General features: G+C 36.8%; 1 protein-coding gene across 1 annotated transcript; it reads right to left on the bottom strand.

The window, feature by feature from the left end:
* Positions 1–3,231: 3,231 nt before the first annotated feature.
* LOC116262037 (protein ESMERALDA 1-like) lies at positions 3,232–21,463 on the bottom strand. Its single transcript, XM_031641046.2, has 10 exons — positions 20,854–21,463; positions 15,868–15,940; positions 12,929–12,996; positions 12,750–12,838; positions 9,264–9,461; positions 7,202–7,406; positions 6,928–7,095; positions 5,415–5,582; positions 5,115–5,305; positions 3,232–3,770 (listed from the first exon to the last, which is right to left on the bottom strand). The coding sequence occupies exons 1-10, from the start codon at positions 21,214–21,216 to the stop codon at positions 3,611–3,613; spliced, it is 1,683 nt and encodes a 560-aa protein (XP_031496906.1). The 5' UTR covers positions 21,217–21,463; the 3' UTR covers positions 3,232–3,610.
* Between the last annotated feature and the right edge of the window lie 391 nt (positions 21,464–21,854).

The raw sequence follows: 21,854 nt of genomic DNA, 5'->3' as shown, positions 1-21,854 counted from the left end.
CTCAAAGGATCAGTTCATATGGGCATCAATGTTTTAAAGGAAAGCACACTTAACTTGTATGTTTCTCTTACTCACATTGGAACGGATGTTTTCAAGCCAGAACATCAACAACGGGCTTTTGTGTATTCTTAGGTGCCAATTTGTATTTCTTGAAGTGTCAAGAAACAAAAGAGTGTTTTTAGATCTAGCGCCAAAGCTGAGTGAAATGACAAATACAGTTTCTTCTCAAAGGTATAGGAGTAAAAATAGACAAAATTCCATCTTATTTTGTGACAACAAGAGCTCTATTTTCATGACGGCAAATCCAATTTTTCATATTAAAAGCAAGCACATTCAAATAGGTTATCAGTATGTTCGAGAAAGAGTTGTGCTCAAGCAATTAGAAACTAGCTATATTTCATTACAAATAAACAAGTTGCAGATATTTTTACTAAGACACTCTCAAAGAAAGCTTTCATGACCATGAGAAGACAACTCAGCCTTTTCCAACAGCTCGATTTGAATGAGAACGTTAACGATTCTGCCCAAATTGATAAGGAAAGAAATCACAACGTTACCAAAAAAACCGTTGAAGATAATCTTGGAAAGAAAGAAAAAAAGAGAGGGGGAAACTCGAACAGAGGGAAATTAGAATTATCAAGAAACCTGTTGACATCTTGAAGAACATCTCATGCAAAGACAAACAGGGAAAAACTCATTAAATCTAGAATTGGTATATATTCCCCTTGGTGTAATTCCATTGTGCACTTCTTCTCTGGTTGCATGGACGTAGGCTTATAGAAGCCGAACCGTGTTAATCCTGAATTTTTTTTCCCTTCTTGCTATAATTTCTTCAATCAATGCTGTCAACGCAGAAAGGCCTGTCCACCTTTGTTAACCAACGACCGGCGTTGGCCGCAGAAAGAACTTCATGAGGAGGAATCCCACAGCATTAATCGACCTGTCAGCTCAATCATCATCACGGTTCAGTGTCTGCGAAAACTGAAAAAGCTGAGCAGGTTTAAGTGGGCAGCCACAAGTATAGGTTTCATGAAAGAAAACATAAAACAATAATAGAGCTCAATGAGATTAACATGGATGGTTTCTTTATCGACAGGCCATCAAATCCATAAAGCAAGTACCTTATATTTATAAGGGATTTATACAACGACTTCCAAAGGTTGTCCTAAATTATATGAACTGTTATAATAGAAAATTTTCTTTCTTGATTTGATGGCGATGGCATCTTTTACTTAAAATCGTTATTTGGTAAGTGATGCGTTACCATTTACTTTTCTATTATTTTCATTCGATGCTGTAACCTTCATCGGCAACAATGTCTCACATTGACTAACGCTGCTGCATTGGAGTCATCCTTGTCCATAATGCATGACCTTTTACTCATGATTAAGCAAGCGAAAAAAAACAGGCTCTTTCCAATGTTGATAGATAGAATATATTTTTGACTTGATTTGATATTAATCGCCCATTTTTTGTTTATTGATTTTTTAGCTACAGCGATCACCACCTTTTGGTTCTCATCGCGTTCCAAAATCTTTATCATGTGTCCAGCGTACCATTTTCTCATGTTTTATTGTTCCATTCTACAAAAAGTGCCTTAAGATAGAGTTAAGTTACCTTTTACATCGTGGCTGGCCTAAGAAAAATTGTAATCAGATAGGCATGCATCTATTAGAGTAGGGATTGCGTTTTTTTTATCATGGTTATCCTAGCTGCATTTGATAGCCGAGGCTGCATTAAAATGTATATTTTGAAAAATTCATCTGGGGATCTTAAATCCATGTTACATGTTAAAACCAAAGATGGGGTGGGGTGGTGTGGGGGAGGGATCAGATCTTAAATCTTTCGGTCTCAAGTCCATGGTAAAACCGACACACCCTAAAAGAATTCATGACTTTACGTCCAGAGCTTTTTTGTAGATTTCACCGATAGTTGGGTCGCCCTTGCAGAAATTTCAGGAAGGATATTTTCAAATACAGAAGAACCTTCCCAATAGATCAAGTAAGAACAGTCGATGTTTCTTCTCTTTTGTAGTCGACAGTCCACAATGAAGAGAAAATGGTGTGCATTTCAGCTAGTTAAATTAGACCTCAACGCACTGTGAGAGTCTTTGCAATGTAGTTGAATTTGGTCATTTGTTGCAGCGAAGCAACCCCATGCAAACTAACAACCAATTTTTTTTTCAAGTATTAATCTTCTCACATTCACCCTTTCTTGCCAAGCTGTCTTCAACAAAATTTAGATCCACCTTCACTTATCTTTCTCGTAGGAGAACCTCATGAATGAGGTTAAAGTGACATAGCTAATCAATGCAGAAAGTTTAAGCCTCTTCGCCAAACATGTCTAGTTGCAAACCCGCCTGAATTCAGTTTCTCTGGCAGAACTAATCATGGGTACAGCATGCACGAAGATAGATTTAGGAATGTCTAATGTAAAGTCTGAATTTAGTCCTTTCCCAAGTCCATAAGTTAATTCCCCTTTCTCTTTAGGGAAGATTCAACATTGAGTCTTGGTCAAGTCATTTAGGTGAATCAAAACTTAGATATCAAAATCACAACTTTTGATTTTGTTGCCCCCAGCAAAAGAGTAGCAACAGCTGAATCTCTCATGTATAAGCAAGTTTTATTTTTCTACTCTGCCCTGCACTGTTTTCACATAGAGGTGATCTCAAAGGACTACCTTTGGTTGATCGCAGAATTATCTCCCTCGTCCTTTCCCAAGTCTATCTCATCCAATTCCTTTGCAGGTTTAATGAGGGGATGAATAGGATAAAGTTGAGAGGATAGACCATGCATTAATTCCATAGAAAGGACCAAATTATTCACTTCTTATGCCAAGCTCTCATTAGATCTTTAAATGGAGGATGAAGTGATGAATTTGTCATTCATATGTTGTCTACATCAGTACGTGACAACCTTTTGCTGTAATGATAAACAAGAGAGATCACTGACAATCCTAACGCAGCCCAGGGAAGCTTCTAAGAGACAATAGACAGGATTGTGCCAAATAAGACACAATATGGTATGCTACAAAAACTCGGGCTTTAGGATAATTTTCCAATTTTTTCTAGTTATCGTACCAATTGTAGTAAATGTTCTCTGAAAAAAGAAAAAAGGGTAGAGGATAAGAGCCTTACTTATGGTCCGGCAGACGATTTATGGATGCCCAACGCCCTGTTCAAATATTTTTCGCATTACGAAAAAGGGAAATTTCATAACGGGAGATCATAGGTGAAAAAAATGGAGACACATTTTCTAAAACAAACTTCATTTTTTTACAATGATTGATCAAATCACATACAAGAGGCAGAAAAAATGAGGCTGCGAACAGAGGCATTCTGCTGCAGTCCAAAAAATGATACAACTGCAGGCACCGGCAGACTTGCAGGAAACCCAAGTGGTGCCTATCATTTTTTTTTCCGACATGTACAACGGGCTTGCTTTCTTACCAAGCTCAATGAGATGGAGCAATGTGCTCAAACAAAATCTGTAAACCGAGCCTCCGAGAGCCTCATGTTAAGAACGAAATAAAAGAATGGAGCAAAATTAGGCCGTTGGTGGCGTGAATAGGTTAGAGGTGTGGTGATGTCAAGATCGCCCAGGGAAGAAGCTCAGGGATTAGCTGTATGGATAACTTCTGATCTGTTCAATCTGCACATGCAATCAGGACAAGGAAAATTGTAGATCGAATCATTTGGTCTTCTTGTCTGCACACCTTTGGAATCGCTATGTGATCGCATGTTTGCCATGTGCTTCTTGAATGTCTTCCATCTGTAATATTCAGATCAGAAAATGCCAGCTCACAAAGGATGACCAAGAAAAAGATGTTAATGAAAACTAACTCATCTTAAAAGAAAACATTTTAATTTCCAATACGTACAGATACTAGAATAAAAGAAATGTTAGCAAACATCTGAACCAGCAAAAGTATTTAATCTGCTTTCCACAACCACATTTATCAGCAAGCATTCAATCAAGTTTGCAGGTGTAAATCAAATATAATTTCTTACTACTTGACAAAACCAATGATCAGCAGAAAATAGAAAAATTACAGTGTGTTAGAGCTACAGAAAACGTTCAAAGACAAGATCAACATTAGATGCTCATCTGTCTTATTTTGCATTTTAGAGATAGCAAGTAAACACAAACAAGCAGCAAAAATCACACATTAAAGCAGCAGATTATTCAGAAAAGAGATTAAGATTTGAAGTGTAAGCCGGTAGCATGCCTTTCAAGTATTATCTGTAGCCACAGACAACAGTAATTATTTTGAAACTAGTAAATAAGTATGCTTTCTAGTAAATGATACTGATAATTAAATACTTAAATGTACTAAATAACCCGCTAATGAAATTTCTAGATCATAGACATATTTCTGTGATTCATAATCTGTGCCTAGATAAAGGATTTGCTTCCTGCCCCAAAGAGGATATCTTCACATAGAGACATAGCTACACACGAATTAGGACTTCGCTTGTTACTGTTCAAGTAGTAACTAGTAAGTCAATCCTTCTAGGAAAGACTGCCCGAACTGGATCACCAATTAGTTGATTCAAGTACCAATTTTTGTAAACAACACTGCAAAATTCACGGAACAAATAAAACAGGAAGATTGCTTGGATGCCTTGCCATAGGCCTATAAGGAAAGAATTGCACAAAAGAGAGCTTGAAGAATGATACACATTTACAGAATAATTAAAATCTGTATTCAGACAAAAACACAAAAAAACATGGACTCATGTAGGGATGTCAATGGAACATTTGGATCCAATAGTACTATTACCATGTCCAACTATTCAGATACTGCTTAAGTTTGACTCACAGTCGAATTCAGATGAATATCGTAAACCTAAAACCATCAGATCTCAAGAAGGAATCACATTGTCCATGAAAATCAGATGTTTATCTGAGTCAGTAAAAGAAATTATATGCCCTTTCCTCATCTTGTTACTATTGTGGTGACTTTGTTATCAAATCTAGCTACTTGAATTCAGATTGAAATTGCACATCCAATTGTTAGATAACCATTGAAATCCCTAGTCACGTACATACATGGAGAAAAAAAAAAAGTTAGGACAGATATAGTACATAAAAGTATCAAGTACAGATGGATACCCTATATTTGGATTATCCAGCAATAAAGCCAGTTTTCGCTTGTCAGGCCTGATAGTCTTTGCATGACCATCAGACAAGTACCGCCTATGACCCATTAGAAAATGAGGAAAATTTCCGCCTTGAGTCGTCACAAATACTTCACTGTGAAGACAAACACTATAATCGACAGCTGCCATTCTAGAGGAATACTTCTGTAAAAACAATATGTAACATATAAGTTAGGCACAACAGACTATATAGTCATAAACATGACACAGCACAGATCCAACAGATCCACCCAAAATGGAAGAAACAGAATACTTTAAAAGGTGCAAGCTCTTCAGGTGATGCCAAAGTCTCCTTTGTCTGCAAAAGTGGGAACATCTCTCTTAGGGGAGCCATTGTTCTCTCAGACTCATAGATCTTCCCTGATGCCACATAAATAGAAGTCCTGTTACTAAATCCCATGCCCCTAAGAATCAACCCAACCTGCAATGATATAATGGCAGAAAGCAAAATGATAAGCATTAAACTATTAGTAATCACTATCCTAAAGCAACAGCAGATTAACATCAAAACAAATGGGGTTCACTTTTTTCTCCACACTGCAGTTCAAAATCAGATGGTATCATAATCCTAACTGTACGTAGATCCATGGCTGTGCAATGCTAATCCATGAACTAGTGACCATCCTGCCTCGCAGCTCCGAAAGTAATCAAATGTTTTTCTTGTGTGTACCCAGATACAAGTCAAACAGCAAATTCAATATGTTAATCAGCCTTCTTTCTGTTTATAACTTAGTTCATTTAAGAATGTTATTTTGACCACTGTTGTAAAAAGCGTATCGTAAGCCATATCGGTTTGCCTTTAAGATACGCCGTATCGCAAAATATCGTAATGTATCGTAACCGTATCATTTTTTTTAAATAAATCAGAAAAATAGGAGAAAAATTCAAAAAAATCAGTAAAAAATCAAGAATAATATGTTCTTCATAAAAAACATGTTTTAGAGAATGATAGACTTATTATTGCTATAACGGTTTGTCATTCGTAAACATCAAAATTCGAAACAATATCAATCTAGAAAGCACAACAAGTCAACAATTACATGACATATATCATAATTTCATAACCATAGATTCATAAGACATAAGGTCCATAATTATGTCTATGAGATACCACATCGAAAAACAAGTTTTAGATGTTATGTAACATCACAAGATGATAATGAAATTATGAAAATGTTCAATGTCAATACATATAAAATGAAAGCACTCTCTACTCTCATTCATAATCTTCATCATATTCATTTTCATCCTCATCTCCATCTTCTTCTTCATCTTCACGATTTAAAAAAAACTTCTTTCCTCCCAACGGGAATCAGCCACCCACGCACGATTCCATGGTTTAATAGATGATTTAACGATGGAAATCGATGATTTTCCTCCACGGCGGCACAATCTCTAGGTTAGAAATGAAGAAGGGGCAGGCTTTTATAAAGAAAACTTGAAAAATGGGGATTCAAGCCCCCTTTTTTAAAATCAGCACGTATCGTACAATATGGGGTGTATCGCACCGTATCGTACGATACAGGCACGATACACACTTATTTACAATTCAGGGGGTGTATCGTATCGTATTTTGTAAATGATACGATACGTATTGTACGATACGGCCTCGTATTGTACGATACGTACAACACTGATTTTGACAATTATGAAACACAAAATCCAATCAAATAATAAAATCCAAGTCAAAGTTCAAAAGCCTTACATTTGTTAAACATGGAAGCATTAAAATGCAAAAGAAGACAGGAAAATATTTCAAGCAGAACCTCCAAGGGAGTGAGAGGACATTTCCCACTTAGTCTGATTAAACCAGGCCTTATTATACGCCCAGGCCTGGTAAACTTCCCTTGCCAACCCTTTTCCCTTGCAGCATCCATGTCCAGCTTCTCCTTCTCACCCCCATCGTACACACAGCATGAGAAGGCCACCATATCCTGCATTATAATCAACATTTGTATTTACTGTGACGTGGGGAGTTTCATTGCCAGAAAATTAAAAACCAAGAACTAATATGCATGGCTGCAAACCAATTGATAAAACCTTTTCAAATCTGAGATGCACAGAGATATATTTTCCATCATTATCTGCACTATGGGCTTTCATCCGCTCAATCAGTGTTTCAGAAAACTTGGCAATAGGATTTGAAAATCTCAGTGCTTCATAATTGGCCAAGCATCTGAGCTTTTGAACAAGTGATGGGGCATCCACTGACAACCGATTTGCAAAAGGAGAGATCCTTATAAGCCTGAAACAACCATTGCAAGATAAATTCATCATTTGCAAAACAAAAAATACAGTGAGATCATAGAAAGTGGCAACAAAGCTTCATGAGAAAAGAATAGCTAGAAGAATAGCTAGAAATCACGACAGGCCCGCAGGAAATGTCATGTCGAAGTGATAAAAAAGCCTAATGAGAAAAGAGTAGCAAGAAATCACGACTCAAATCATGTCAAAGCTTAGAAAATTCATGGATGTAACTGAAAAATGTTTAAGAAATAAACATAGAAACTATGAAATGTCAACCCTGAAATGTCAGACTCACAGGGATCAATATTCCAGTGGTTTTTTTTTTTAATGGTTTAGAACTGAGATCCCTCATTCATTCTGCCTCCTGCTTACCGAGAATCAGGGTTAATACACTTATGAGAACAAAAGAATGCCTTCTTAAATAGTGATTTTAATGAAAAACTGCAAGTAAGGCTTCCAAAAAGACACCCTGATCCTGACAGGAAGGTGTACAAACTACAAAGAACCTTCTATGATCTTAAGCAAGTTTTCCAAGCCTAGCTCAAGAGTTGTCACAGCAATAGGATTTGTGTAGAGCTATGATGAACAAGTTCTGTCTTATGTCATAAAAAAATGCAAGGAAAATAGCGCAATTCAACCCGCCAGATGTTGGATGGCTAAAATTTAAAATTGTGTCACTCAAAAATAGTTACTAAATTGGCATGAGCCACGGATTATGCTGCAACTACAGTTTTAATGTTTTTAGCAACGATTTATGGTCCTTTTAGTGACACCTTTTTAAATTTTAACCATCTAGTAACTATCTGGCATATGTCAGCATTGACTGTCTAAGGAAAGTAATTTCCTATGTACATACAACATCATTATCATGTGAGATGACCGGGAGAAGATTGATAATAGTTAACATTGAAAAGAGGTTGGCTCAAACTTCTGACTTTAAAGATCTTGGATATTGAATATATATATATATATATATATATATATATATATATATATATATATATATATATCCACAAAAATTATCAAAAATAAAGAAAAAGAGGAAGAAAATATATAATCTATGTGGAAGGGAAATAGAAAAGAAGAGAAAAATCAAAATTAATTTTAAAATACAGCCGCGCCCACGTACCCATGTTGTGTACCTGCATATCAACACAGGAGTATCACACGTACCCTTGTGACTTAGTTAGGATACTGAAGTACGTCTAACCATCAACAAATGTAGGGTATTCCAGGTGACCTCAAAACTGGACTCATTTCATGAATGTCATGTAGTATCATAGTAATCACGCATATCAAGTGTCCCATTAGCTTTCTGTAGATAACAAATTTCCCAGCTTTGTAAGAGATTGACCCTTTTCCATTTTAAGGACCTTAGTCTAACATTTGGTTTGGTTGGAGTTTCAACCTTCTTATTATTACTAGCTAAATCTAGCCCTACTATAAAATTATGGGTGTTTTGTTTTGGGGCGGGTGGTGGGGTTGGTTTAAGACAGTGTATATATATGTCACATGGGTGCGGGTGCAGGATGCAACAAGTTTAAAAAAAATCGCAGAAGACACAGAATGGAATCTCAAACTTTTGAATATAAAGGGTTCCAACATCGTGGCATTTTTTTTAAATAGATGTAAATTTGTAATGCAGCACCAAAAGCAGGATGATGAATTTACTAACAAAAAGAAACTTAAGAGTTTCCAAATGCTTTCTGGAACGATTGATCAAGCAGATCAAACTACCAGATAATCAATATACACATTTTCATGTTTCAACATCATTGCAAGAAAACTATTTATTTAAGGCAAAAAAAAAGTGCAGCAATCTCAGCCAAGAATGAGAAAAATTTGATGTACTCACTTTTCCTCAAGTAGCTTCGGGAGAACCACATCCTTATAGTATTGAATGGATGACCACGCCTTGATTCTAAAATTAAAGACTTTGCTCATGTTGTGGTCATACCGGTCCATTATATACTCAGGCAGCTTATTAACCACCCTCACAGTGCCTCTGAGTGTTCTAATAAAATGTTCTTCGTCATAGATGTCGCTAAATTTACTGAAAAAAATATGCAGAGCAAAATATTGGTAAAGCATTCCATCACAAGCAAACAACTTTAGACTATCACCAATTTCAGAATGCAGGAAATTACATAAGATTGTGAAACGAGGTCAAAGATAAGGTACTAAAATATGGAATATACGGTATAATTGGCGCAGACGAACAAATACTTAAACCATATTTAACATGTGCAATTCATGTACCATCTATCAAAGTTAACATATCAAGTTAACAAATCAGCCTTCTTAATTGCCCTTTCTTTGCAATAAAAACATCATCTCTTCCATTTTTACCCAAAATATCCAATGTTCAGCTTTATCTAAAAGAGCACTTGTCCTCCCACCAGATACCCTGTGTGTATAACCCTGTCCCATAGTAATTTGGTTGCGGTAAAACACACTCAACAGTCTTATAATTTTTGTTTATGCTTCCTTTCGTGCACTTGATTGCAAGTATTGTTCATTTTGCATTCCTTTGTATTTAAAGTTAAACTAAGTTTATCTTAATTTCATTGTCGGGGTTTTTTCCCAAATTCATCAATGACCATGTGGAAACCACATTTGGGCTGCCATATGATGCAACACAAGCATGAGTTTGGATGATCCTCGAGTGAAGCAAATCATGCCTAATAAATAGACTATATTCTAACAATGAACAAATACCGTTTTTCTAGTAGTTGAGTGTTGAATGTCCCCCCACCCCCTGCCGTCGTCTCTCAACTCCCTTCTGTGTAGTTTTTATCAGACATTTGATAACTGGATTATCGTCTTCATTTGTACTACCAAGGTGTACAGGCCCCAAAAAGATGAAAATTATGGGTCTCTCCAGGTTCAATTTTTTTCACTGGATTTTGAAACGATAAGGTTGTATGACGGTGAAATTACCCTCAATCAATTCACTTGTGTTTCTTACCTTTTATATTGCAAAGGCAACTTTTACTTCTAGTAAAAAGTTACTGTCCACCAATGACACCATTAAAGACTAGAGAAGAAGACGACAGTGACACATCTCTCTCTGGTTCTTGGACAACACCCCTAGCTCCAAAGAGAGAGAAGGGATCATCAGTCCCCTCCTCCTCCTCCTCCTCTGCCATTTATTCTTTCCCAAACGAGGAGGGGGAAACAAGGAAAGTTACCCCCTCGATCCCATCTCCGTGACATCCCCTATTCCTGAACCCATGTCAGGGAGAAGGATGAATGAGGGTGACCTTTTCTTTTCCTTTTATCCCATCTCTTCCTTATTTTCTTTCTTTTTCTGTCAGCAGTTTCTCTTCTTTTCTCTTCTCTTCACCTTTTTTTTTTTGTCGTAAAAAAAATAATAAAATAATTAACTTAAGCTTGACTTTGTGTGTATGTGTATTTGTAAATAGACACAGACACACTTGCTGCACCCTCATCCACAACTAGGTCTTTCCTGAAAATGTTGCAGCACACCCACAATCCGCAAACATGTAACAGGCTAACTAATAAGCAGTTGAAAAATTAATACCTATCATGTTCCTGTTGATATAAATCCATCACTAACTTCAAATTAAACATGGCAAGTTAGTCCTTGAAGTTAAACTGGTTAACTAAAGCTATTTTCACGAAATGACAAAATGCCCTTAAAAACAATAAAAGAATGAATTAACAAAAATGCTATACAAGATACTCTCAAATAGCACAAAAAATTTTCGTTAACTAGCTGATCATATGGCTAGTTGCAGGTTATGGATAGAACGACAAAGGGATGTGACCACCTTAAAATGCAATGTCAGGGATGATTTTGTCAATAACAACAGAAAAAGTGGTGGATGCACGAACTGCTTACCACTCAAACATAAAATCTGGAACAAAAAATATATCTTTTTACCACTTGATGTTTCCATTATAACAAAATAGAATGCCTACTTGTCTGTAGATATGATAGAAGGTAAAGAAGCAATTTAAGAGAAATACTGTGTGATTAACAAATACTATAAATAAATTTTAGGAATAAACTACAATCATATCCACCCACAGACGCTCGCGAAGATATTTCCATCCCAAGTTGTGGACAACAGTAGATTTTTTTTCCTTATTTGGCAGAATGTTCATCAATATTCTAAATGACTAGTAAACTAAAACAGAGCCTTAAATGAATGATCTATTATGTATGGGCAGTCCAACAAATCGTAGTCTATTTGGGTGCATTTGATGGGCAATATAACTTCTACTTCAAGTACTTATGGTTGCATACAAATACCAACAGAGACAGATAAACTTGTGTTGAATAATTTCATCTGCCACATTAAACCCTTCAGGTTATCGTGATTGACACGTCAAGTTTGGACACTCTAACAATCCTAGTCCTTGATATAGGAAGATCAAATGTACCACAAGCTTTCAAGCATATATCATCTCAATATGCAAATCAATTTTCACAAAAAATGTTACGTGCTTTCGGCTGTCAAAAGAAGCTAATACAGTAATACTATTATCACAATCTAATTACCTTCCACCTGTTAAAAGACTATCAGAAAGCATCATCTGTGCCAAATCCCAAAAGGCATTACACGTTAAAGTTCTTTTAGAAAGAGAAAGATTCTTAACCAAATTAGTTGAGAAAATGGAGACGATGGCAAAATAAAATTCATGAGCATTGACATTTAAAGTCCACAGTAACACAACACTTAAGGGAACAATTAACCCTTACTAGACAAGCATATTTTTAATACTTCGCTTGGATTTAAGCCGAAAAAAATCATACCTTTAAAATCTTAAGGGTTACCATTTGTTTCAAGAAAGAAGACTGAGTTGCTGACTCAAGAAAGAACAACTGATATAAAATAAAATTCATGTGCATCGACATTTGAAGTCCACAATAACACAACTTAAGGGAAAAAATAACCCTTACTAGACAAGCATATATTTAGTACTTTGCTTGGAATTAAGCAGAAAAAAGTTGTACCTTTAAAATCTTAAGGTTTACCATTTGCTTCAAGAAAGAAGTCTGGGTTGCTGACTCAAGAAAGAACAACTGATAAAATTTTGCCTAACACCAGAACTTTTTTATACATGAGAGTGGCATGTCAAAAGGGGACAGGTAGCTTTTCCATTTCACCAAGTGTTCTTCTAGAAAGAATTGCAAACAGAATTATAACAAGAAAGAATACTGTTACTCTGTTACTGTACTAAACCAAATGAAACTAACCTAATGGTGCAGCAGCCAATGTATTATGGAACTACTGTAACACAAGTTGTGAAACACGAAGCTATTTTACCGTCATTGACCAATCAACTAGATACGATAGCTGATGCAGATTACCTTGGATCCCTCCAGACACTGTGAAAGTGAAAATTGGGGACTACAAGAGTGGCATTCAGATATCCTGCTACAGCAACTGCATTGCATATCTGCAGAACACATGCTTGGTTATTCACCACCTACATGAAAATGAACTGACATGAACCATTTCATTCTTCACAACATAGAGACATTAGTACCGATGTGCGTTGCTGATTCAAGCCACCATTTGCCTCCACATAGATGAAACCATTGGAATCTGGTAAATCTGAAATTTGACAGAAAAGATATAAGGCACATCAAAGAAGTAACTGCATGTTAACATGCATATACAATTTTCTTAGGAAAAACTATCACAGCTACAGAAAGTAGTCTTATCAAAAAATGGCATCCACCATGTTATTTTTTTCGTAAGTTCATCAATGAAAACCCAAAATGGACATAACAAGTTTCTCAGGAGTCCAACAGGATCGGACAGCACACTTTTTTCAAGATAAGCCCATTTATCAAGGACTCAGTACCAAAAAAGACACTTAAAACATTACTCTTGACAGGACATGTGATGGAATTGTATGAAATGTTCCAAGGGGCAAATAAGAATTTTCCACCAAGAGTGTCAATGCAACCAAAGGAAAGCCCTATGCTACCTGCCTCTCATGATCTCATCAATGAGGCCTGTTGTGCTTAGACTTCAAACAGTTCATCTACTTCAGTAAAGAAACATATGTCACATCATAAGTCTCATTCTTCTACCCTTTCTGAGGAGTCGATCACTAAGGCCCCGTCTGATTGTCGAGGGCAAGGGCAAGAGCGTAGGGAAGGGGAGCTTCACAAGAGTGAAAAGCCGGTGACAGATCGAAAATGTGGACAGCGAGATGAGCTTTGGGGGAGCGTGATTTTTTAGTTTTTGTGGGAGGAGTGCTAGGTTTTCCTAATGCAGAGACATACTTCGTTAGAAAATGTGACAGGGATTGCAGAACTACAAGGCAACTATAATGTAGTTGATTTGATTCGATATAAGTATATTTCTTTTTCAGTGAACAATGTTTTGAAATTTGCAACTGGGAGTGCAACTTTCCTGAGCATTTAATCATGAATGTTTTAAATGAGCACTGTCTCGAGTAATCTGAATCAATGTATACCAATATTTGTTGATTTTTGGAACGCATGTAGCGCCTTTGTGTGGTAGGAACACAATTAACTTTTATCTCAGGATTTTGTCTTTGATCTGACAATGGGCCTGTACCCAAATAAAACTTTAGAAAAAACTCAAGTTTCAATATATGGGAAGTGCTTGTTGGAGTTTCTGTTGAGGAAACTACTGTTTGGAAACTGTAGTTTGGCTTGCAGTTCATTAGACTGTATTTCGCGATGTCCCTGTATGCAAAGTAATTTCATCCTTAGGCCAAGAACAAGTGAGCAGGGGAGTACAACAAAGAGAAAATGCATCTAAGCAACAAGTTTCTGTAACTAGCATAGTGAGATGGACTGTGATCTGCCTTGCCATTTATACATATTGACAGCATCTTATGTTTCTTCCTTTTATGAATGTATTTCAGATGAAGAGATTGGTTGGCAATAAAGGCTGATACTAGGCACCAAGAACCTTAGTAATCAACTTAGAATCCAACCAGGATTGGATTGGTTGGCACTATCCCTCTCCCTCATGTAATTGTTCCTTCCTCACACGCAGTAGGATGCTCAATTTTTTTTTGTAGTTTGTGATTCTTAAATACCATGTACAAGAGAGCAACTTTTAAGATAGAGTTGCAGATTACAGGCAGACAAGTCCTAGATGCATGCCTGATGTTTTGAACCACCGACTACTTTGTGTCCAAAGTAGATATCCATGCATTCCTTTTCGTTTCATCTTCTTTTCAGTGATCTATAGCGAACTCAGCATTGTGAAGGTGAATCTGAATCAGTTGCAGATAGAAAGTATTTAAAAAGTTTTTTTTGTCCATACAAAGTATCACAATGCACTAATAGAGGTTAGAGGTTGATTTTTCTTATGTACTACTCTGCTTCTTACACAAATTAGTTGGTCAGAATTTGTAAATACCGTAGTGAATATCGTTATATGTCAATTTGCCTCTGCTTTCTTCTTTTTGCCAAGAGGTGTTCTAGCTTCATTTTTTGAGGTACTGGATGCTTCTTGCTTAGGTGTCAATCCTATTGGAAAAAAGAAAATGAAATGAAGCTGGGTCCTTGCTTAGGTTCTTATGCTATTAATGGGTATCATTATGCTAACCATGTTATTTGTATGCCCCATGAAAAATGCGTGTACCCAAGTGAAAATGGAGGAGAACAGAAAAAAAACACATCTTCCAACGGTCACCTAAAAAGTCTCTCCTTCATTTTACCTTGTGCACCAAACACTTAATTTTACCCTGCAAAAAACTACCTTGCAATCAAACAGGACCTCTTTCTGGAAGAAGGGAATTTTTCCTTCTATATTTTTTTCCAGAATTCTTTTCAATGGTAAATTTACCATTCTAAAATCTTCCCTGCCATCAAACAGGGCCTAATAGTAGATACGACCTGACACCAAAGAAGAGTTTGTTCCAATATATTGGACCTAATTGATCCTGATTGGAAGTATATCCATTGCTTCCCGATAACGACATGTTTTTTTTTTCTTTCAGTAAGTACGGACATAGTTGATTCCATCCATTAATCCATTTCTTCCCTGAGTTTCAAATCTGTAAGGCCTAGAATTCTTAACATTTCTATCTTATTTTTAAAGTATAACCTGATCCCAAGGAGAGCTTCATCAGGATGTGACTGATCTCAGAAATTCATGTTGTAAACACAATAGACTAGAATATATAAGTATCTATGTGATAAACAATTTATGGGTAGGCATCCATCCATGTGCAAGCTCAAAAACGTACACCAAGGAAAGCAAGGATTGTTCATGACAATAAGATGCACAGAGGTATCAAAGACTATAATTTGACGCTTTATCATTGAAAGCTGCCTGCGGAACACACACATTGATGCACATGTGAGTGACTGCAATCTGTCGCATCACATTTGGAGTGGAAGATAGACACCATGCATGCACAAGTCCATGCATGAGCAAGAAAATAAAAATTGCTCCTAGTTATTGATTGAAAAGATCAGGGGCAGGTTGTACCTCCTTCAGCAGTCAAGTTTACACAAGGCTTCCATTCACCACCTCTATAAGGTTGTCGCCATATGGATCCTAACTAAACCAATTAAATGAACTAAATTAAAAACACAACGAACTAATATAAAAACTACAATAAGTTATCTTAAAAAAAATGATAATAAACAAACAAAAAAATCCATATAAGTTCAGACCAACCAGAAAAGCGTAAAAAAATACCTCAAATTTGAACATAAATGGTTGTCAAGGAGAGAGAATAATTGAGGAACAGTATGGGGAAATGAAGAACAATAAATAACAGGTCTACAACATGTAGAAAGTGGATAGCTAGAGGGAATTAAAAAGCACTTAAGAAGTGAATGAAGGAGTTTTTTTTAACTGAATAAACAAGTCAAGACTCAAGATTGTTACTAAGCCATTTATGATTGCCTATTAATTTTTGGATTTCAAAGACGTAAAGCGTATAGCACTAAAGTTATTAGCCGGAAACAAATTGCTACTCTACAGACTATATGGAAGAAAATTAACTTACTATAAAAAAATGAAAAAAAAAAAAGTGGATTTAGACACATTGTGTGTCACACAGGTAATGGTACAGCTTTAGGACAGCAATTTCAAAACAACAGTAGTGCAAGTCCATTGGAGGTATATGAAGTTATAAACACGTCCTCTCTCTCTCTCTCACACACACACACACACATAGACACACATAGACGCACATACACTGGGATGACTTCATATATCCGTTTATGCACCCTTTCTGCAAGCTTATATCGGGTAGCCTATAATGGCATCAGATTTGAACAACAAAAATCCCATGTTGTACGAATTGATAGTACATGAATGATTACTAACAAGAATTCTTAATAAATAATAACATACATGTTTCACTTAAGCAGCCTTATGCAATCATCTAAATATTATATCAACACTTGTAAGCAGTTCAAAACATCAAATGCTGAGCAATTATAAATGCTTCATAACGATGGGGTCTTTGCAAATTATTTAGGGATTCATGCATACCCGAAGAGTGAAATAATCAAGCGGACAATATCTCAGACAATTATAAGAGTTCTAAATCACAAAAGACTTTCTGTCTGTAGTATTAAACCATCGTCACAAAATGTCACTCTTGGGTTTCTGTTAGTGAGGTTTTTCCCACGTATTGATTGAAAAGTATGTTTTCACAGGAAAATTTAATGAATTTAAAGGCATTTGAAACTTAATAAAAAAGAAGAAAAAGATGAAGGTTTGAATTTCCATTATTTTTCCAACAAAAAGATTGATAAAAATTCCAAATAGTTATCAAAATATTGAATCAAACATCAAAATTTAAAATAATGTTTAAACGTTATTTTTCTAAAAATCCAAAAAAAAACTGCAATAACATGAGATATTTCCATTTCAGCATTTGTTTCAAAGTGTCACAATTCTTTTTACATTTTTCTCCTTTATTTTTCTATTTCCTTCCTGTTTCTTTGAAAAGAATGCTGACATTGTGACAACAGATTATACTAGAATCAAACTTCTGTTTATCCCTGCTGCTCATTCATCTTAAGGTAGTAAGATCAATAACTTCCATACCACATGGACAGTCCAAAAAGGCAGTTGCACTAATGTCGATACCACAGGATACAATTATGAAAATTGAAAACAGAACATGGCTTCAACATAATCAAGTCATGTAGGGTACAAAGAATGCATTTTATTGCCTTTTCTGTGAAATTTTGACTCACTATATTTGACTAAGTCCAATTTTGTTTATGTTTTTATGAACCATTTAAATTTTACTTGTTCCATTAGGTACATTGAGAGAGAGAGAGAGAGAGAGAGAGAGATTTCTGCATTAAATCATCTGATTAATATTTTCTTTGGAAAGCTGAGTTTTCTTCATGTTTATTTTACTTTGGAATACAAGGCAAATGATGGATCGTCCAGGAGAGAGAAAGAGAGAGTCATGCATTTTCTATAATCAGGAAGTCATCTCACTAATCTCTTTTGTTGGAAATATAAATTTCTTGCAAAATTTGTCCCCTAATAATAAGTAACTGCTCCTTCCCATCTCCAATGTTGGTTTAAGCTCAATTCAATGGCTTAAAAAGAGGACTAGGGGCACCATGTTTCTATCATTAGTAATTTTATATATATTGCCGCATTCTTGTAGCCATGTTCTCCAAAACTGCTTTGCACAATGCGACATGACCTAAGATACCCTGAGTTTTCGTAAAAATGAACAGGTTGAGCATTTTAAGGATTATACTTGGTTACATGCTACTTCAGATCTAACTAAAACAACTAGGTTGATGATGGCATTTTTTACATAGAGTGTAGACATAGCTGCCAGTTCCCCAAACGCACTTCTCTTGGAATTATAATATCATGTTCAGAACCCAATTTCACTGAATGTGCTTTCTTTTTCACAATAAAGAATGTTAGAAGTACGATCCTCTGGTTTTAAAACCACAAGCTTCTCAAGGAAGGTGCAAATTACTGGTGCCAATATCTGCTCCTTTTTCAGCAAGTTATGCCATTTGTTGGTCATGTTCCAGCATTCCGCACAAAGAAATTATGTCTTTGCAATAGCATGGAACTGCTTAGTGACTCAATCACCTAGGTTAGCTGATTCAATATACATTGCTAGAAAACAGCAAACATATTATGGATGCTGCTTTCCTACAGAATTTTTCTTACAAGTGATGCCTTTTGTTAGCATGCACAAGAAACAGCATGTACTTGCAGCCTTGCAGTATTATGAAGCTGCTTATCCAAGCAATCACCAAGGTGTCAAGGTTAGTCCGTTTGAACTTTAAACATATCCGGCTAGATGTACCAGCAGACGTAATATCATTAAGGGTTAACCTTCCTATTTCAATGTTTTCACTAGGTTTTGCATCACGCAGTTTATGATCTAGTAACATCCTTTTAGATGCTCAAATATGGTTATTTGATATCCAGTAACAACCAACTTACTCTACAGCACTCTCCATTGCATATGGACAATAAGCCCCTAAATAAAGAATTATTTTCCAACCCACTAAATAGCTTTATTACTTCTGTACATCCATTAATAAAATTTGAATGGCAACGATTACATAATTACAATAATACACAAATTGAAACTACACTTTATTTAATGTTCAAGGCTTGGACTTCATATATATCACATACACAGAACCCAACCATGTAAGCAATCACGAGCTCTAGAGATCCAAACGGCTCTGTTCCAGAATTTCTATAAAAAGTGGCTCCATTTATCTTGAGTCCTTGACAACATATCATATTCACCAAGTGAATACCTATTAGATGAAGTTGGATGAACACCAACAGATAGAGGGAACTGGATTATATTCCACAATCTGAACAAACATGCCAGATATTTCATTCACTGTTCTTCTATGATAATGTTGATCCCATTTGTAATGTAAAACCTTAGCCTTGTGGCCGTAGTTCACTACCTCATCACGACATACTTGGTCTTTCATGCTGCCCATCTTTTTCATATGTTCACAACTTTTCCAATCATTCTCAACTTGAGTTTGACCCAAGATAATGAACATCATAACTATAGTCACATGTGACAGCCTCCACCACTTGATCAAAAAAGTGTTTCTTTAAGAACAGTGGTTTAACAAGGGCCCACCATAGCTCTTCACACGATCAACGAAGAACAACCATTTTCACTTGCATTTCTTTTCTTTTAAATGCCAAAAGCTACATAAAAATGGAAATGTTATGTGTTCCGTCCCCTTGCAGTTATCAAATTGAAGATATAAGCAATATAAATCTGCCTGTCCTGTCAAGGAAGCACTTTTATTTGTGAATCCTCCAGCTAAATTGCTGCTTATTTCAAATGCCAGCAAGAAGTCATATCCCTATTGCACAAGGTACCATAAATCCGTAGCTACAATCGCGGACTAGTTAAGAAGTCATTTGCGACTTCAAATGCTAAAATTCTTTTTTTCAATAAAGATTTGAACTGATAGGTTGACGGATTGATATCATCATGTGCTAACCATTAAGCATGCAACTGGTGCCACAAACAATGCTCTTAAAGACTTAAACAACCCAGGCTCTTAATTTTGTGAACTATATGCTGATCACTATGGTACCTCTTCATTTTACATAGCAGTGTTCATCGTATGGCGATATTTCCACCCTCAGAAACATCTTTTTTTACAATTAGAATTGTAAAACTGAAAATCAGGTGAAGTAATTTGAATCTCCACACGGCCAATTGGAAGTCATATAACCAGCATTTCAATTTCGTAGCAGATCCTACCCTTCTGCAATCTGCCAGACTCAAATCTAGCCATCACTTAAGATGTAAGCTTACTCTCTCTTCCACCAAATATGCTGAATATATACATTGTGCTAAATTGTACTCGTTTATATAGCCTTAGAACAATATAAAAAAGCTGTTTCAGAATGCCTGCCTGAATGTGAGCCATTAAACATTCACATGATCAATGCAGAATCTTAAATCTTGACATTGTAAGAAATTAAGTACCGTGAACAAACAATTCAGCAACTTAAGCTCATTGCATATCAAAACGATTTGCTTAAGAGATTAAAAAAAAAAAAGGTCCTGTACAGAGAATCAGAAAATCATAAGGCTACTTTAGAAAAAGAAGAATGTCCACGTTGAATCGGAGAACTCCAGGGATTGAAGTTACAAGAAAACTCAAGAAAATGTTACTAGCGCGTTTATTTTTCTTTTTCCTCTTCGTTGTTCTACTTGCGCGATCACTTTGTATAAAAGTAAATTTCCCTCCTCCAAAGAAACAAGCGAACTTTCGACAAAGCGGTTCACACGAAGTTCATGGCATAAAGTTCATATTTCGATTTTTCTCTCAGGATCTAGAATCAAGAACTTTCCTTACACAAGAAGATTCAGATCCGAGAAGCGGAAAGCAATGGAAGGATCAAAACCTGAAAGAAGATACATAAGCTCCAAAGAGGACAAAAAGTAAAAGAAGAAAACGAAAAGCTAACCACATCGGAGCTGGAGGTATCCGCATTCATATCGTGCCGGACGTTCGCAAAGAGCTCGTGGCTACGGTAGACCGAGCCGGGCACCGGCGAGTCGGAGATGCTCGGCACCACGGAGCTCATGTAGTAGAGCATGATCGCGATATAGATGATGGGCGCGAAAAGGAAGACGGCCTGCCTGCGGAGGAGCACAGATAGTACAATCCACGTGGCCCGCTGAACGACTCCCCTGAGCCCCCCTCCCGCTGGCGGAAACCGCCCGCCCCGTGCCTTCCCGTGCCGAAACCGAGGTGAACGCAGCGGCGACGCGGGCGGAGACGGCGACGACGCGTACCCCCCGTTGGGCAACCGATTGTAAGAAGGCATCCTTCTCTTCCTCTTTCAGCTTCCTCCAGACAAAACTGGAGCGCCGGCGGAGCAGGTCCGCGGCTCACAGCCCTCGCTCCTTCCCCCTCGTCTTTCCTGCCCCGTTTCTGGTTCACTCTCCCCTTCCCTTTTCGTTACACAAGAAGCAGAAGAAGAAGAAACGGAAAGCCAACGAGCGCTCACGTGCCGTGGGCGTGAACGGAAGAAGAATCGCACGTGCCTCCCTCTCCCTCCCCCTCCCCTCCCAGTCCCACCCCTTCTTTCTCCCTCTGCCTCACGAAAGAGGAGGGAAATGAATAAAAATGCGCCCTCCTCTCTGCAAGTCCCTGCAAGGTAATAACCGATTTTTTTTTTTCAGACAGAAGTGATCCAACGGCTCTTCTTTGGATCCGGACATCGGAATCCATCACCATGATCCAATTTGGATTCTCAATATATCTATCTAATCTGGCCCTTCACATAAATTTTTCTCAATTTAACGAAGAACTTCTCGGGTAATCCAAAAAAATCAAAAATCGAGTTCCTGCAAAATCGTGCTCGCAAAACATAATTGTATGGTCAGCTTCAAGGGAGAAAACTCGAAGTCCTCCCCTGTTTCGCGATTTTGCAGGATCTCGAACTTTTATGATGCCGTCAAC

This window comes from Nymphaea colorata, chromosome 10 (genome assembly GCF_008831285.2).
Source record: "Nymphaea colorata isolate Beijing-Zhang1983 chromosome 10, ASM883128v2, whole genome shotgun sequence".
NCBI lineage: Eukaryota > Viridiplantae > Streptophyta > Magnoliopsida > Nymphaeales > Nymphaeaceae > Nymphaea > Nymphaea colorata.
The sequence above is the reverse complement of the archived record's forward strand: the minus strand, read 5'-3'. Positions and strand labels throughout refer to the sequence as shown.

What these genes read in the sequence shown, in the direction of transcription:
- LOC116262037 (XM_031641046.2), bottom strand. Translation starts at nt 21,216, where the DNA reads ATGCCTTCTTACAATCGGTTGCCCAACGGGGGGTACGCGTCGTCGCCG. An exon ending in AAACTTGACTGCTGAAGGAG is followed by an intron (nt 12,997 to 15,867) that starts GTACAACCTGCC and finishes GTCAAATTTCAG; the next exon opens with ATTTACCAGATTCCAATGGT. An exon ending in AAGAGCTTGCACCTTTTAAA is followed by an intron (nt 5,306 to 5,414) that starts GTATTCTGTTTC and finishes TTGTTTTTACAG; the next exon opens with AAGTATTCCTCTAGAATGGC.